This window comes from Hippopotamus amphibius, chromosome 17 (genome assembly GCF_030028045.1).
Source record: "Hippopotamus amphibius kiboko isolate mHipAmp2 chromosome 17, mHipAmp2.hap2, whole genome shotgun sequence".
Taxonomy (NCBI): domain Eukaryota; kingdom Metazoa; phylum Chordata; class Mammalia; order Artiodactyla; family Hippopotamidae; genus Hippopotamus; species Hippopotamus amphibius.
In genome coordinates, this window is record NC_080202.1 from 25,155,885 (window position 1) to 25,175,534 (window position 19,650).

At 36.6% G+C, this 19,650-nt stretch overlaps 1 protein-coding gene across 1 annotated transcript in view; it reads right to left on the reverse strand.

Annotated features, from left to right (window-relative positions):
* GDPD1 (glycerophosphodiester phosphodiesterase domain containing 1) overlaps positions 1-19,650 on the reverse strand; it is a 46,409-nt gene that overhangs the window by 16,048 nt on the left and 10,711 nt on the right. Inside the window, 3 exon segments of the mRNA XM_057715835.1 lie at positions 1,326-1,371; positions 3,804-3,939; positions 15,405-15,447. Coding sequence (XP_057571818.1) covers positions 1,326-1,371; positions 3,804-3,939; positions 15,405-15,447 — 225 coding nt within the window.

The following is a 19,650-nucleotide window of genomic DNA, read 5'->3' on the forward strand; positions in this document are numbered from 1 at the left end:
AGTACAGATTGCTGAACACTGGCCTGGTAAGGAGAAGACCTAGTTTCAAATCCCAGCTCTGTCATTTATTTGTTGTATGACCTTAATCAAGTTAATCTACATCTTTAGGACTCAGTTTCCTTCCTGTAACAGGAAGAGACAGGATTAGATGGTTTCAAAAGTCTCTTCATGTTCAAAAGTTTTATGACTTTATGTGGGAGATATAAAACCAGAAAAAAAATTAAAACATATTTTTTCTCAAAGCATCTGATAATCTTTGTGAGGCTTTGGCTTTGCCCTCTACAAAGGGAAAACTAGGAAAAACTTCACTTACGAAATTTCCTTAACCTTCCCAAGTCAACAATTAACACCAATACTGAATAGCTTTGCAAGTATAATCCTATTAATTATAAGAATGAAAAGTGTTTCCTCAAATCAACAAAAGCTTAATGATACCTGGAAGGCAAAGTCAAATAAACGTCAGATTGAAACGTCTCCTAGAGATAGCTGAGGCAAACAGTTTTTTGATTTTTATTTGGCTTTCTAAGGTTTCTTAATCAAGAAGAAATTATACCAGCTAATTTTAAATTTAGCTCACAGAGCAGTTACAGTCCTTTTTGAAAACTAATATCAATAGACCCTTGACATTTAACCAAGGTTTCAAATATATGCAAGCCATACCAAGGACCATAACATGAGCATCTTGCAGTTTTCCTGAGCTACATGCGAATCATTCAAAACATGAGGCTGAATTGTGAAGGTGAGGGAGCTCAGCACCTGTATCTCAAGGTGGTGTATTTTCCATCCTAACACGTTCCGTCCTAACATAACTGACACTTTGGGCCAAGAGACATGTCTCTTTGTGAGAAATGGTCCCTCAAAAGAAAAAAAAAAACAAACTGCTATGCTGGTGATTAAAAAGTAAAGATGACTAAGAAATGGTTCACTTGAGTAACGGAATTCTCTTAATAATTTAAAATATGGAATAGCTAAATAACATAGAATGAAAAAAATTATAGAATCAGTAAGGATCTGAAAGGGGTCCCTTCAATTTCTTTTCACTTATTCTTCTTATTTATGATGGATCATTTACTACAAGTTATTAATATTCAGGCTTAAATGAACTGTATATAAATTTAGACAGAATGAGTCAGTCAAATCTTTGGGCATCATCATCTCAGGGTCAAATGACCATGAAGATTTCAGATTTGTAGGCCTGAGCAAACAAGCTTTGAGGATAATATCTGGAACTTCTTATTACAAGATAATACACATGTATTTCTAATTCTCAGCATAAATGAATGCATTTTAGTGTAAATGTTTAATCTGCAAAAGTAAATTATTACCTTTTTGAAATGAGACATCCAGTTTTCCAAGGTAAGGTGGGAGTTCCTTTAAAAGATATGATTGAGAAAAGTTAGCTCTCAAAAAATGAAACTATTTTAGTGTCTTACATTAAGACATAAAGATTTGCTTCTTTGAAAAATACAAAAATGAAATACAACAAATGTTTATACAGAGAACTCTTTAGCAGAACACCCCCAATGGCAAATAAACCATATAATTACTTACTTTCATGACCTCTAAGAAATCTGTACTATCTGATATGGAGCATGTGTCAATGATAGATACACAAAGATTTTGGTAGACAAATGTCAGAAAGAGACAATTCAAAGGGGAAAAAAATCACAAAGAAAAATCTTCAAACTCACTAATAAGCAAATGCTAATTAAAATTTAATCTAGCAAATTAAGAAATTCTTGGTATAATTATAATGCTTCAAATGGTAAGGGTGTGGCAAACTTGGAACTCTTTTAATATCAGATATAAAAAGTCTTTCAAACACTTTAAAAAAGCAAGTTGGCAACAGCAAGTTTCAATACATATCAAGAAACTATAATATTCCTAATCTTTTGCCCAATAATTTCCCCTCTGAGAATTAATTTAGGGAAATAATTTTAAATATAGAGAAAACTTTATCTTTACAATATAGATGTTCAGTGCAGTGTTATCTAAAATGGTGAAAACAGAACTAATTCAAATGCCCAACGACAGAGGAATGGTTAAAGACAACTATATATCCACTCAATGGAATAACCAGTCATTTGAAATGTTTATGAAAAATAAGCAGAGAATCTGAAGAGGCTAAATATTGTGTGATTCCAACTATATGACATTTTGGAAAAAGCAAAACTATGGTGACAGTAAAAAGATTAGTGAGTGTCAGGGGTTGCGAGGTCAAGAAGGATGAATAGGCACAGCACAGAGCATTTTTAGACAGTGAAACTATGCTATCTGATATTATATTAGTGGATACATGTCATTTTCATGAATGTCATATCAAAACTCATAGAATGTACTATACTGAGAATAAATCCTAATGTAAGCTATGAATTTTGGGTGATGACGATGTATCAGTGTACTTTCATCAACTGTTGCAAATGTACCACTCTGGTGCAGAATGTTGACAGAGGGGGGAGGCTCTACCTGTGTGAGGTCAGAAAGTATGTTTTCTCTATATTTTCTGATCAATTTTGTCGTGAATCTATAACTGTTCTAAAAAATAAGTCTATTAAAAAAAAGAAAGAAAAATGTATATCATGCCATAATGTTAAAGTGTTTAAAAATACAATATAAATAATATACAGTGAGAACACAACTATGTTAAAAACATTCAGGGTATATATACAGATAGTATTCTTTAACATAAGTTTTTTTTTTTAATCAATTTATTTACTTATTTTTATTTATTGGCTGCATTGGGTCTTTGTTGCTGTGCGCAGGCTTCCTCTAGTTGCAGAGAGCAGGGGCTACTCTTTGTTGTGGTGCACAGGCTTCTCACTGCAGTGGCTTCTCTTGTTGCGGAGCAGAGTCTCTAGGTGCCTGAGCTTCAGTAGTTGTGGAGCATGGGCTCTTTAGTTGTGGCTCAAGGGTTCTAGAGCTCAGGCTCAGTAGTTGTGGCACAGGGGCTTAGTTGCTCCACGGCATGCGGGATCTTCCCAGCCCAGGGATCGAACCCATGTCCCTTGCACTGGCAGGCAGATTCTTAACCACTGTGCTACCAAGGAAGCCCCATAAGTGTTTTTTAGGTGGTAGAATTAGGCGTTATTTTTCCTTCCATTTATCAGTATTTACTACAATGAGCACGTAAACTACTAACATCAGATTTTTAAAGGGCTCTTTCCTATACTGAAGACTAAAACTAATTTATATATTTAATCTGAATCAAATAAATTATAGAATACATCAAACAAGTTGAACTCCAGTAGTTTTACATTGGAGGACTTTGGTAATTTTGTTGAAATAGTTATCAAAATAAGTCTCCACGGATGTACATAATGATAACAAATCTTCACTGGAAGTCAGAATAGTTTTTTAACTTTCCCTTGACATTCATTATTTAAACATTATCTTGGGACTTCCCTGGTGGCGCAGTGATTAAGAATCCTCCTGTCAATGCAGGGAACACAGGTTTGATCCCTGGTCCAGGAAGGTCCCACATGTAACTAAGCCCATGCTCCACAACTACTGAGCCTGTGCTCTAGAGCCTGTGAGCCCCAACTACTGAGCCCACGCTCTGCAACAAGAGAAGCCCCTGCACTGAGAAGCCCACTCACCACAACTAGAGAAAGCCCACATGAAGCAACGAAGACCCAACACAGACAAAATAAATATATAAATAAAAATATTTTAAAAATTAAAAATAAAAAAAACATTATCTTAAAATATTATTTATTGAAGCGCTATCTGGTACTCACGGTTTTTAAAAATCCTACAGGCCCTAATACCTATTACTTATTAGTTTATCATGCATTTTCACTTACACAGTACTTGAGATCAGAGATGTTTACATTGACGCCAGTTGATCTCTTTAGGTTCTCATCATGTGACACTACAACTTGTTCATCTTTTGTGATATGGCAGTCCAATTCCAACATATCAGTTCCAACTGTAACTGCACTGAAGAAATACAAAGAAGAATAATGACATTCTGAAACATAAGCAAACATTTAGGTTACATACATTAGATGAAAAAGTTCAGAGTTACAAATCAGAATAGTAGAAAATGCCATAATACTAAAATTTATCCTCAAGACTGTTAACCTATTATGAATAATTGATATAACAATATTCTAAGTGAACTTAGAATAACAGACTCATGTTGCCTCCTTTCCATAACTAGCAATCCTTAATTCTGGTAACCCAATATAAAGGAAAGAAAACTGGACCAGAAGTTGACATTTGGGCACGAGTTCCTGCTTTGCTATAAACTTGCTGGGTAACTTTGGGTAAGTAACAGCACCTCTCTGAACCTACATTTCCACATCTATAAAATGAAAGCTTATAGAACAAGATAAGGATGCCCACATTTGCCACTTAAATTCAGCATAGGATTAGAAGTTCTAGAAGGGTAATTAAGCAAGAAAAAAAAAATCCAAATTGGAAAAGAAGTAAAATCATCTCTATTTGTAGATGACATAATCTTATATGTAGAAATAAAGGTTCCATGCACACCACTGTCAGAACTAATAAACGAACTCTAGAGTTGTAGAACACAAAACATACAAAAATCAGTTTTATTTCTATACACTAATAATGAAAATCTGAAAAGGAAATCATGAAATAATTCCATTTACAGTAGCATCAAAAAGAATACACAAAAGTTCTTAAAAAATAAAATTAAAAAATTTAAATAAATAAAAAATTAAAAAAATAAAAAAATAAAAAAACCAAGGAACTACTGTGCAGCACAGGGAACAATATTCAATATCTTGTAATAAATTATAATGGAAAAGAATCAGAAAAAAAAGAATACAAACAGGAATTAACTAAAGAGGTGAAAGACTTGTATAATGAAAAATACAAAACACTGTTGAAAGAAATGAAAGAAGATATAAATAAATGGAAAGACACCCCATGTTCATGGATTGGAATACTTAATATTGTTAAGATGTAAAAACTACATTGATCTACAGGTTTAATGTAACTCTTATCAAAATCCCAATGATGTTCTTTGCAGAAATAGAAAATCCATCCTAAAATTCATATGGAATCTCAAGGAACCTTGAATAGCAAAACAACCTTGAAAAAGAATAACAAAGTTGGAAGACTCACAGTTCCTAATTTCAAGCTTACTACAAATCTCAGAAGAAAACATACAGAAAAGGGACTTCTCTGGTGGCCCAGTCAGTGGTTGAGAATCCGCCTTCCAATGCAGGGAATGAGGGTTTGATCCTTGATCAGGGAACTAAGATCCTACATGCCTTAGGGCAACTAAGCCCGCGCGCTGCAGCTACTGAGCCCACACACTTTGGAGCTGGCTTACCACAACTAGAGAGAAACCCATGCGCTGCAACTACTGAGCCCACGTGCCACAACTAGAGAGCCCATGTGCTGCAATTATTGAGCCTGCTCTAACTAGAGAGAAACCTGCATGTTGCAACTAGAGAAGCCCATACCACAACAAAGAGCTTGTGCACTGCAATGAAAGATCCCGCATGCCACAACGTTGATCCTTTGTGTTGCAACTAAGACCCGATGGAGCACCCCTTACCCCAAGAAAAGAAATCTTAAAAAGAAAAGAAAAGAAAAGACGCAGAAAAATCTTCATGATGTTAGATTTGGCAATGATTTCTTGGATGTGACACCAAAAGCACAGACTAAAAAGGCAACCCATAGAATGGGAATCACCTATCTCATAAAGAATTAACAACAACAAAAACAATCAGACTAAAAAATGAAGAGATGTTTTGCAAAGAAGATGTGTAGCACATGAAAAGATGCTCAACATCATTAATTACTAGAGAAATGCAATCAAAACCACAATGAGATGCTTCACTCTCATTCAAATGGCTATTATTAAAAAAAAAGAACGAAAAGAGGGAAGGAAGGAAGAGAGGAAAAGAAAAACAAACAAACAAACAAAAACAAGCATTGGCCAAGACGTGAAAAAACTGGAACCCTTCTACATTGTTGGTGTGAATGTAAAATGGTGCCACCACTATGGAAAACAATATGGTGATTCCTCAAAAAACTAAACACAGATTTACCATATGATACAGTAATTCCACTTCTGCTTATATATAGAAGAGAATTGAAAGCAGGTACTTGAAGAGATACTGTAAACCCATGCTCATAGAAGCATTATTCATAATAGCTGAAAGTAGAAACAAACCAAATGTCCATCAGCTGATAAATGGACAAACAAAATATGGCACATACGTACTGAATAGTATTCAGTTTTAAAAAGGAAGAAAATTCTGATATATACCACAATATGGATGAGCCTTGCAGACATGAAGTTAGGTGAAAACAGAAACAAAAGTACCAGAATCTATGATTCTACTTATACAAGGTACCTAGAACAGTTTAATTAACAGAGACAAAGTATAATGGTGGTTACCAAGGCTGTGGGGTGGAGAGGCTGGGGAGTTATTATGTAATGGGTACAGATTAATAGGAGATGATTAAAAATTTCTGGAGATGAAAGGTATAAACTTCTAGTTATAAGATAAATAAGTACTAGGGATGTAATGTATAACATGATGACTACACCTAACTGTTGTTATCATACATAAGAAAATTGTTAAGAGAGTAAATCCTAAGAGTTCTTTTCACAAGGAGAATTTTTTTCCTTTATTCTTTTTATTGTATCCATATGAGAGAATGCATGTTAGCTGAACCTACTGTGGTGGTCATTTCACAATATATGTAAATGAAACCATCATGCTGTATGCCTTAAATTTATACAGTGATGTATGTCAATTATTTCTCAATAGAACTGAAAAAAATAAAAGTTGAAAAAAGAACAAGTTGTAGAGATGGAGAGTGGTAATGGTTGCATAAGAATGTGATGTACTTGTATAACAAAGGGAGTCCAACTCGAGGATGGAAGATGCCTTAGAGGACTGGGGCAGGGAGGGTGGGGGGGAATCGAGGGGGGGAGTCAAGGAAGGGAGGGAATACGGGGATATGTGTATAAAAACAGATGATTGAACCTGATGTACCCCCCCCAAAAAAAAAATAAAAAAAAAAATAATAAAATAAAAATTCACCAATAAAAAAAAAAAAAGAATGTGATGTACTTAATGCTACTGTACTGCACACTTAAAAATGGCTAAAATGGCAAATTTTATGTTACATAAATTTTACCATAATAAGACAAAAATTTTTAATTGTTTTAAAAAGAGCAAAAAATTGAAAAGATTAGAACAGATAATCTCTAAGCTTCCTTTCACCTCTAAGATCTTACGATTTTTAGAGGGTTTACCACAGTGGTTAAGAGCACAAACACTGAAAAGAAAAAAAAGGTAAATATGTGAGGTGATGGATGTGCTAATTAACTCAGTGAGAATCCTTTCACAATGTACACATGTTATCATTTACCACATTGTACACTTTAAATATATCATAATGTTGTCAATTATACCTCAATAAAGCTGGGGGGGAAAAAAAAGCACAGACATTGGAGTCTGCATTCAAACCCTGGCCCTGCCACTTACTTAGGCAAGTTTTTCAGCTTCCTTATGCTTGTTTCCTTATTTGCAAAACAGCAATGATAATATTCGTTCTCTTCACCTCCTCCCCACCCTGTACCTACACTCCAGGCAGCCCCATGCTCTCTAAATACTTCTTCTGCCTCAAATGTCTTTCACAGAAAAACAAAGTACAATAAAATAAGGGACACAAACTTGAACAGGCACTTCACAAATGAGAATTTCCAAGTGGCCAATAAGCATATGAACAGGAGTTCGACATCAAAATTCAACATGGAAATGGAAATTAAAACCACAATGAGACAGCACTATATATCCATCAAAATGCCTAAAATTAAAGGGACTGACAATAAGTTAGCAAGACAGTGGAGTAAATGGAACTCTCCTACATTGCTGGTGGGAGTATAAGTTGCTATAATCCTTTGAAAGGTATAAATATCCACCTACCCTATGACAGAGCAATTCAACTTCTGCTAAGTATATATCTGAGAGAGAATGCAACTGACCATTAAAAAACATGTACAAGATTATTTCACACATCATGGATGAAGCTTACAGATACTAACTGAAAGAAAGAAAAGCCAGAGACAAAAGTGTAAATACTGTATGATGATATTTATGTTATCAGGAACAAAGTCAATTTATTGTAATAAAAACTAAAATAATGGTTATGTAGGGGAAAGGCATACAGACTGGGAAAGGTCACAACGATGCATTCAGGGGTGCTAGAAATGTTTTATATTTTTATCTGGGTCGTGGTCACAAAGGCATATACATACATTAAAATTCTTTGGGTTGTGCACTTAAGATTTGTGCATATTACTGAATGTATATTATATGCACTACAATAGCAGTTTTTTAAAAAGTCTTTCTTCTTCCCCTTATCTGCTAACTCTTACTCGACCTTCAGGTGTGGGGGAAGGGGAAGGTGGGACAAAGTGAGAGAGTAGCACTAACATATATACACTACTAAATGTAAAATAGATAGCTAGCAGGAAGCTGCTGTATAACACAGGGAGATCAACTTGATGATTGGTGATGACCTAGAGGGGTGGGATAGGGAGGGTGGAAGGGAGGCTCAAGAGGGAGGGGATTTAGGGATGTATATATAAATATGGCTGATGCACTTTGTTGTACAGCGGAAACTGGCACAACAGTGTAAAACAATTATATTCCAATAAAGATCTGAAGACAAATAATACTATATTGCTTATTTGAAAGTTGCTTAGAGAATAGATCGTAAAACCTCTCACTGGAAGAAAAAAAAATTTTTTTAACTATGTATGGTGACTGATGTTAACTAGACTTTTTGTGATAATCATTTCACAATATATACAAATATAGGATCATTATGTTGTAGATGTGAAATTAATATAATGTTGTATGTCAACTATACTTCAATAAAAAAATTTTAAACAATAAAAAAAAAAAAAAAAAAAAACCACACTACCACTTCAGATACCTTCGCTAATCCACCCCCAACCCAGACTGGATTTTGTGTCCTATCTACCAGTTATTCGCCAAATTGCCAGGACTTCCTGTAGCACCTATGTTTACTCTGTCAGAGTACTTACCACACTGTTTTGAATATATCTGTTTATCTTCCCCTTCTTGCCCAATTAGACAGGTGCCCTTTGAGGAAAGAGTTTGTGGACTATGGCTTGTTTATTATTGCATTCTTAATGCCTACGCACAGGGCTGGGCATAGCAGGTACTCTATAAGTATTTGTTAAATATTGAATTAATGAATGAAAAGAGACAGCTCTCTGTATATGTAAAATGCCTGCATAGCACTTTATGTTTGTTTTCTTGTTGTTGTCGTTTTTTGATTTTTGGCCGCACCGTGCAGCATGCAGGATCGTAGTTTCCTGCCCCCTGCAGTGGACATATGCAGTCTTAATCACTGGGCCATCTGGGAAGTTCCTTGTTTTGTTGTTGTTATTGTTGTTGTTTTAAGCACTTTATGTATCAATTACTACTGATGATATTTCAAGATGAAAATAAAAGGAAACATGGGTGGGACAGGGAGAGAGTTTTAGAAAGAAACATTTTTTTTTTTTTTAAATTCAGGAATGGGGGCTTTCCTGGTGGCACAGTGGTTAAGAATCTGTCTGCCAATGCAGGGGGACACAGGTTCCAGCCCTGGTCTGGGAAGATTCCACATGCTGCGGAGGAACTAAGTCCACGAGCTACAACTACTGAGCCCGCTGCCATAACTACTGAAGCCCGCACGCACGAGAAGCCAACTGCAATGAGAAGCCCTCGCACTGCAACAAAGAGTAGCGCCCACTCTCCACAACTAGAGAAAGCCTGCGCACAGCAATGAAGACCCAACACAGCCAAAAATAAATAAATAAATGAATTTAAAAAACATTCAGGAATGGAAAGCATAAGAACTGGGCTGAGCAGAGTGAGAAAGCAGGAATGAGAAAATGTAAAAGTAGATAAATTACAGTTTGTGTAATGTACTCCCATACATTTAAATTGCTTCTTAGTGTTTTCATATAAGGTCATGTCTCTACAACTAGATACTAAATTCCTAGTGAGAAAGAGTATCTGTCTGTTCTGTATTTTCCAACGTTTATGATGTTGGGCACATTGCAGGTATTCACACATTTCTAAATGAGCAGAATGAAGCCATATTTTGGTTATCAATATCTATGAACATTTTAAATTTTAATTATCATGCAGCTAGCACCTAAATGTCCACCAGTGATGAGCCATAGCCATAATAAATACTATACTTCAAAGAATAAAGCATTCACATGGAATGTCATCGTTGAGGATATCTAAATGAAAAATAAGTAGGTATGCTATGATCCCATATATATGAGCCTGACAAAAATTTATCTTTTGAGCCAACCACTTCAGAATTTTCTCTTACTTGGTCTCCTTCTGATGATCCAAGTCTATCAGAATCCCACTCCAAAAGACCCAATGGGGACTTCCTAGGTGGCACGGTGATTAAGAATCCGCCTGCCAATGCAGGGGACACAGGTTCAATCCCTGCTCCAGGAAGATCCCACATGCCACAGAGCAACTAAGCCCGAGTGCCACAACTATTGAGGCTGCACTCTAGAGCCTGTGAGCCACAACTATTGAGCCCATGTGCCGCAACTAGTGAAGCCCGCACACCAAAAGCCCGTGCTCTACAACAAGAGAAGCCACCTTGATGAGGAGCCCACACACCACAATGAAGAGTAGCCCCTGCTCGCCGCAGCTAGAGAAAGCCCGTGTGCAGCAATGAAGACCCAATGCAGCCAATAAATAAATAAATAAAATTAAAGGGGGAAAAAAAAAGACCCAATGGCGACTTGCTGCCTTGTGCCAAAGTCTCACACTGCTCCCCTATTCCTCGCTAAATAATCTTCCCTTTCAGTGTTGATTATCACCAGTTATTAGGGGAAAACAAACTTGGCTCCTTAATGTAACTTTTACTAAGATGTAAATAACTGTTAACTGTATGTGTTCTCTTCTAAAGCACATCCACCTTTAAAAGAGATTATCTGTTTGCCAATTATGCGTTTGCTAGAACTACAAATATGTAAAAATAAAATCCAAAAATAGGCAAATAAAAATAGGTTTTAGTTTGGTAGACTTATTTTTCTGTATTCTAAAATTCCCTTAAATATTGTTATACTGTGTTTAGTTTTTTTTTTAAAGAATAAAAAAATGTAGACACTGTAAGTGACATATATAGCCAGTAAATAGTTTTAAAGTAAAATTCTAAGATCCTTTATATAGCTAAAAAAAAAAAAAAAAGGATTGGTACTGTTGGTACTGTTGATTTTCGGTCACACACATCTTTCTTTTATTTTGGTTTTGTAAACCAAAAGGGAGGGTAAGAACAGGGGTTATCTATATTTTCCTGTATTTAAAAAAAAATTATTCATATTACCTAAGACATCTTTCTAAGTGTGACGTTTGCCTTTACCTGAAATGTTGGATATTTTTAGAAATGTTTAAGAATTATATAAAAAATATTTTCTATTTATTGTATGTGTATCTCTTATTAACAAGATAATAAGTAAAAATTTAAAACAATAGTAAGTATATCTAGGACAATTTGTAAATTATTCTAATAAAATTACCTCAGATTTGATAACACAAATAGCTAGAACACAGCGAGAAAAGAAAACTTCTTTTTATCACTTTGGCCTTCAAAATTTTCCATAAGTAACAATATGCATCTACTTCAACTGAAACATGAGACATTTTATAGCTGAATTTCTGATAAGCTGATGACAAACACAGAAAAAAGTTAGGGAAGCCATGGCTTCAACATTGTCTGGAAAAGATATAAAAATTCTAGCTCTAAAAGAAGAAGTGAAATTACTTCAAACTTCACAAAAACAATGCATCATAACTTAAAACTGACTTTATGTTAAAGAATTGATTTGAATCTCATTATTCCCCAAAATACTGAGGTTGTATTACTATTCCCATTCCAGAGATGAGATAATTAATATTGTATTAATTAGACATTCTGAAGAATTTTATCACGAGAATCAGGTCACTGATTAATTACTTTTTGACTGTCTGCCAACTCACATTTCCAGCTATTGCTAATACAATTTGTTTCTTTCTCTAACCATTCATGTTAATACCACAGGGATCAAACTGTCCTATGGGTATTTACAAAGGCAGCCCGGTTTAATAACCTGGTTTTATTAGCTCTTAAGAACCAGATTGTACATACTCAAGGGCTTAGTGACTGTGTGTGTGTGTGTGTGTGTGTGTGTGTGTGTGTGTGTGTGTGTGTGTGTGTGTGTGTGTGTGTATCTTTGTAGCACAATTCCTTCATTTTTGGTTCCATGCTTATTATGAACGGCGTTCTGTCTCTGTCTTCTGTGAACATTCTGCATTGTTCTTTTTTCTTTTTTTTTTAATTGGAGTAGAGTTGCTTTACAATATTGTGCTAGTTTATACTGTACAGCAAAGTGAATCAGCTACATGTATACACAGATCCCCCTTTTTTGGATTTCCTTCTCATTTAGGTCACCACAGAGCAGAGTTTGAGTAGAGTTCCCTGTGGTATACAGTAGGTTCTCATTAGTTATCTATTTTATACATACTATCAATAGTGTATATATGTCAATCCCAATCTCCCAATTCATCCCACCCCCCAATATTTTGCTTTGTTCTTGAGTTCCCTTTTCCATATATCATGCAGTAAGCGACTAGAGAGAATCCATTAGCACCAGAGCTAAATGTTATGAATTGAGAGATCAATAAGGAAAGATTCTTGCTTCCAAGGAGTCCCAGAAGAGCCATATTCATAACTTAAGGTGTCTGTGAAATTATTTTACAAAGCACATTAAAGAACTTTTATAAATTGTGAGATGTTACCATTTCTCTTTCTCAGTACTATATTACTTCTTTAGCCCTACTACAATATAATGAATATATAATTAATTAATTTTCCATACATTCTTAAGGTCCTTTCAATTTTCTAGATGTATCTTGTCCACATATCTTCACATCTTAACCTCAAACATTTCACATTTTTAAAACAGCTTATTCCTCTCCACCAAATGATAGCTCTTCTAGTCCTGGTAACTTTTCAACTTTCTGGTTAATCTTAACTAGGCTTCCCACACCAACTATTTATACTTTCTCTAATATCATCTTCACCTCCATGTCATAATGTACATGCTTGGTGAAGTATATGTCTAAATGTATATAGAAATAAGATGTAGGTTTTAGCTGCTCACTGTATTTTTCCTACCTCTCCCTCAACTACTTATCCTAACAAGGATATACCATCCTCAAGTACGATGTCTGTCTTTTGCCAATTACGTACTATAACTCTTTATCTCTTTAGTATACAATACCTTGAAAATAACATGCTTAACCAATTTTCTTCTTGTTGTTCATGAAGTAGGCATATTAAAAAACAAAAACAAAAAACTTTCTAAGTGTCCTGGCAGTTAAAGAAATAGGATATTTATAAATGAAAACACACCGGGGGGGAAGTGGGGAGGGAGTGTATGTGATGAATTGGGAGACTGGGGCTGACAAATATATGCTAATATGTATAAAATAGATAACTAGTAAAAAAATAAAGTTACTGATTTAAAAAAAATAAATGAAAACAACGTACAATTTAAAAAACTGCTCACTGATAGTAAGAGCACTGATTCATAAGGCAAAACAAAACAAAAAAACAAAAGCATCACCACCACCACCAAAAAATTTTAAGTTTAAAATTAAAGCCTACTTGATTTAGGTTGTATATAAATTTCAAAGTCAATTAGCAAACAGCCTTACAAATAAATATATCTAACAAACATTAATGATAACATATGGAAGAGTTGCTTTCTTCTTTTAAAATACCAGAAAAATCTCCAAAAAACTACAGTTATAGAAAGCTACCACATGATAAAGACTATGGCACTCTCCAATAGTTACTGTTCGAACGAAATAATATAAAAACAGACTTTGAAGATGGGAAATGAAATGCTGTATCTAGCAAGTAAAAACCATCTAAATTATTCTTTGAATATCAAAAAAACTTTCAGAGGATCAAAATCATCAAAGATAAAAAAAATATTTAGGTACCATCCTTAGAAATAATGTATTACACAAATGTACCATCCTTAGAAATAGTTTAATTTCATAAATAAGGGTGGTTGGTAAAGATTTAGCAAAAAAAATATGGAGAAAAACATAAAATAATATACCTTTACATAAAGAATGCTAAAAAGCACTCAAAGTTATAAGGAGTTTTTCCCTAAGTAATATATATTAGTACCTCACAGGCAACAAATATTTGATAAATGATAGTGAATGTGGGTGTGTGTGGGTGTGTATATGTGTGTGTGTGTATATCGCAGTGAAAACTGTTCACGTAAAATTGAGTATATTTTGCTATAGGAGCTAGCTACATAATCTCAGGAGGAAGATGACAAAGTAAATTAAATTATTCTGTTTCAGTCAGTGACAGGAGGAAAGATTTTGCATTTTAGAGCTGTAAAAGGCTTGAGATTACAGTCAAAAGGCATCATATTATAGAACAGGAAGATTAAGCAATGAAAAATATAGGAGGATAGAATTTAGACAAAAAAGACTAGACTATGAAAAAGCAGTATTTTGGGGCCTGATAACAGGAAAAATGATCTCTAAAGTGTCTTTGAATGATGAGAAGCAGAACAAAAACTTAAGCCAAATTATCCTGATTTATTGGCCCCAATTATATACATAAAAATGGCTCAAAACTTACATAAGAAAATACTTTTCTTACTAAATATGGATAGTAATGTTGTTAATGGGGGTTAACTTATCACATTCCCTGTCTTATTTTTCAGGGAACAGAAAACAGTGTTCTCAAAATGGATGATAATCATTTACTCTAAGACAAAGAACAAGGTATCAATCAGCTTTCGTTCCTGTGTCTCCTGCTGCTTCTCTGTGAAGTGATCAAAAAGACATCTATATGGAATATGAATAATTTCAAGACTGAAAAAAAAATTTATATTATTAAAAAAATAAGATCGACACTCACAAGGCTTCAAAGAAGAAAGACCTGACGACAGGTGCAGGTCTGTGCAAGAATTACTCAGAAGACACATAATCCTACTCATAAACAACAGCCAGTGTAACAGTGTTTTCATTTTCTCCTTTTCTCTTTCTCTCTGAGACCAATTAGCATTACACACAGTACATGCCTTGTTACAAATGTCTTCTTTCAACTTTGGAACTACAGTATCTTTTGATTACCCAAAACTCTGATCTAGTTTTTCAGTCAGGCAGAAGCCAAACACTCTTTGCAACACTTCAGACTAACTAAATTAAAAAAAAAAAGCGATTTTAATAAAATAGAAACAACTATCACAAGTGGATGCTATATGTATACTACCCTCACTTTGTGAATCATCATCACTTTAAAGATAAACTGTAAAAGAAAAGAATACCTTTTAATATACTTACTGCTGAAAGGCTGCCATCGTATTTTCCAAATTTTCTCCAGCACCTGTGAAAACATGAAATTGAAACTAATTTGAACATTTTATTTTTCCAGAAATTCACCCAAATAAGATACATCAGGGACTTAGCTAGTGGCACAGTGGTTAAGAATCTGCCTGCCAATGCAGGGGACGTGAGTTTGATCCCTGGTCTGGGAAGATCCCGCATGCCTCAGAGCAACTAAGCCTGTGCACCACAACTACTGAGCCTGCGCTCTAGAGCCTGAAAGCCACAACTACTGAAGCTCTCATGCCTATAGCCTGTGTTCTGCAACAAGAGAAGCCACTGCAATGAGAAGCCCACGCACCACAACGAAGAGTAGCCCCCTCACCGCAACTAGAGAAAGCCCGAGTGCAGAAATGAAGACCCAAAGCAGTCAAAAATAAATTACTTAATTTTTAAAAACTAAAAAAATAAGATACATCAAGTGAATCATGATGTTTATATACTATGTAGACATTACAAGTGTGTTAAAGAATGTAATGATATTTTGAATTGTTTATAGTCACATCAGGAAGAATCAAAGATCAAAACACAGTGAAAGGGACTTCCCTGGTGGCACAGTGGTTAAGAATCTGCCTGCCAGACTTCCTAGGTGGTGCAGTGGTAAAGAATCCGCCTGCCAATACAGGGGACATGGGTTCGAGCCCTGCCCTGGCAAGATTCCACATGCCACGGAGCAACTAAGCCCATGCGCCACAACTAGTGAGCCTGTGCTCTAGAGCCCACGAGCCACAACTGCTGAGCCCATGTGCCGCAACTATTGAAGCCCACGTGCCTAGGGCCTGTGCTCCACAACAAGAGAAGCCACTACAATGAGGAGCCTGCGCACCACAATGAAGAGTAGCCCCTGCTCGCAGCAACTAGAGAAAGCCCGCATGCAGCAACGAAGACCCAATGCAGCCAATAAATAAATAAATAAATAATAAATAAATTTACTTTTAAAAAAAGGTAAAAAAGAATCTGCCTGCCAATGCAGGGGACACAGGTTCAATCGGTCCAGGAAGATCCTACACACCATGGAGCACTGAAGCCTGTGTGCCATAACTACTGAGCCTGTGCTCTAGAGCCTGCGAGCTACTGAGCCCCCATGCCGCAAGTACTGGGCTGGTGTGCTGCAACTACTAAAACACACCTGCCTACAGCCCATGCTCCGCAACAAGGAAAGCCACTGCACTGAGAAGTTCGAGCACCGCAAGGAAGAGTAGCCCCCACTCACCGCTACTAGAAGAGACGGTGTGTAGCAACGAAGACCCAACACAACCATAAACAAACAGATTTCCTACTTAAAAAAAAAACAAAAGCAAAAAACAGCCACAGCAACGCAGGAGGGTTAGAAGAAACTAAACATGATTTTTAAGCTATATCTGCTTCTCATAGAAAAGACAGAAGAGGACTTGGCACATATACACCTCTTCAGAGTTAAAATGTCTCTCCTCTGAATCCCCATAGTCTCTCATGCATCTCTCTACTAAGGCATTTATCATATTTATAGCATAAAGTGTTTACCCATCTCTCTCCCTCCTTTCCCATTAATTACTTAAAAGAAGTGACTGTATCATCTTGGCTGAGGGTAGTATATGTAGTAGTTGAGGTTGGGGCTCTGGAGTTAGGATCTCTGCTCTCAAGTCGATTTGATACTTGTGTGATCTTGGGAAAATTACTTCACCTCTCTGTGGCTGAGTTTCCCTATCTCTAAGAAGGAGGAGTGGGACTTTCCTGGTGGCACAGTGGTTAATAATCCACCTGCTGGGCTTCCTAGTTGGCACGGTGGTTAAGGATCCACCTACCAAAGCAGGGGACACGGGTTCGATCCCTGCTGCAGCAAGATTCCACATGCCACGGAGCAACTAAGCCCATGCACCACAACTACTGAGCCTGAGCTCTGGAGCCCATGAGCCACAAATATTGGGCCCATGTGCCACAACTACTGAAGCCCAGGCGCCTAGAGCCCATGCTGTGCAACAAGAGAAGCCATGGCAACAAGGAGCCCACACACTGCAACAAAGAGTAGCCCCCACTCTCTGCAACTAGAGAAAGCCCATGTGTAGCAATGAAGACCCAATGCAGTCAATAAATAAATAAATTAAAAAAAAAAAAAAAGAATCTGCCTGCCAATGCAGGGGACACAGGTTCAAGCCCTGGTCTGGGAAAATCCCACATGCCGGGGAGCAACTAAGCCTGGGTGCCACAACTACTGAGGCTGCGTGCTGCAATTATTGAAGCCCACATACCTAGGAGCCTGTGCTAGGCAACAAGAGAAGCCACCATACTGAGAAGCCCATGCACCACAACAAAGAGTAGCCTCTGCTTGCCACAACCAGAGAAAGCCTGTGTGCAGCAATGAAGACCCAACACAGCCAAAAGAAAAAAAGAAAAAATGGGGAGCAACTTCCCTGGTGGTCCAGTGGTTAATACTTGGCACTCCCAACGCAGGGGGCCCGGGTTCGATCCCTGGTCAGAGAACTAGATCCCACACGCATGCGGCAATGAAGATCCCACGTGGCAACGAAGATCCTGCATGCCGCAACTAAGACCCAGTGCAGCCAAAATAAATAAATATTTAAAAAAAGAAAAGAAAAACCCAAATGAACTTTTTGGTCAACCCAATAATTAATAGAATGCACAGGGAAAATACTTTGGAAATACTTTTCCAAATACTTTGGAAAAACAGCCAATTTCTTAACGAAAGAGGCACTTCAAGTTTAGGGTACTGTTCAAATAACAATTAAAATGTCTTATATACAATAACATCTGAACATACTTGCAAGACTATTAAAGTTTTCTTCTTTTATATTGTTAGACTGTATTTTTATGGCAATCTAATTAATAATAAATAGAAACACAAGGTATGAAGAAATGAATATATTAACATAATGTTCTAAAAGTTCCATCAATTTAGTGGAGAGAAAGCTATACGCATGTGAAAAAAGCTACTTTGGGGATTTCCCTGGTGGGCCAGTGGGTAAGACTCCGTGGTGCCAATGCAGGGGGCCTGGGTTCAATCCCTTGTCAGGAAACTAGATCCCACATGCATGCCACAACTAAGAGTTCGCATGCTGCAACTAAGAAGTCTGAATGTCGAAACTAAAGATCCCTTGTGCCACAACTAAGACCCAGTGCAGTCAAAATAAATAAATAAAAATCTTCTTTTTTTTTAAAAGCTACTTTGACTTTAGGTTCACTTTTTGGGGGGCTTTTTATTTTGCTTTATTCTTCTGTTAGAGAATCTGTGAAAGTTACGTAGAATCTGGCTATGTTTTTTTTTTAATGGGAAAGTTTCATTAATGCTTTAAAAGCAGCATGCTCAGGATATTTTTTGTTTAAGAACTTTTATTGAGATATAATTGACATACAATAAACTGTATATATTTAAAGTGTACAATTTGATTTTTTTTTCTTATTAGTAACGTATATATGGTGATCTCAATCTACCAATTCATCCCCCTCCCCGGCCCCCCCCCCCCCGTTTGTTCTCTACCTCTGTGTCTCTATTCTCTGGCTATGTTTTCACACACAAACACATACATGCACAGATATTGACTTAACTCAATTTGATACAGACTCACTTTAGTTACTAGAATTGATGCACAGTAGAAAACAGATGAAGCAAATATGGAGATTAAATTTTTTTTTCAAAAGTAAGTGCTTTTTTGAGGTTAAAATGACTTTTTAAAAATAATTTTCTCTTTTTTTTAATTTTAATTTTAATTTTTTTTGGCTGTGTTGGGTCTTTGTTGCTGCATTGTGGGCTCTATAGCTGCAGCGAGCAGGGGTTACTCTTTATTGTGGTGTGCGGGCTTCTCATTGCAGTGGCGTCTCCTGTTGCAGAGCACGGGCTCTAGGCGCATAGGCTTCAATAGTTGTGGCACATGGGCTCCACAGTTGTGGCTCGCAGGCTCTAGAGCGCAGGCTCAGTAGTTACGGCACACGGGCTTAGTTGCTCCTAGGCATGTGGGATCTTCCTGGACCAGGGCTCGAACTTGTGTCCCCTGCATTGGTAGGCAGATTCTTAACCTCTGCGCCACCAGGGAATCCCCTGACTGCACTTTTAAAAGTCATTTTAGGGCTTCCCTGGTGGCACAGAGGTTAAGAATCCGCCTATCAATGCAAGGGACACAGGTTCGAGCCCTGGTCTGGGAAGATCCCACATGCCTAGGAGCAACTAAGCCCATATGCCGTAACTACTGAGCCTGCACTCTAGAGCCCT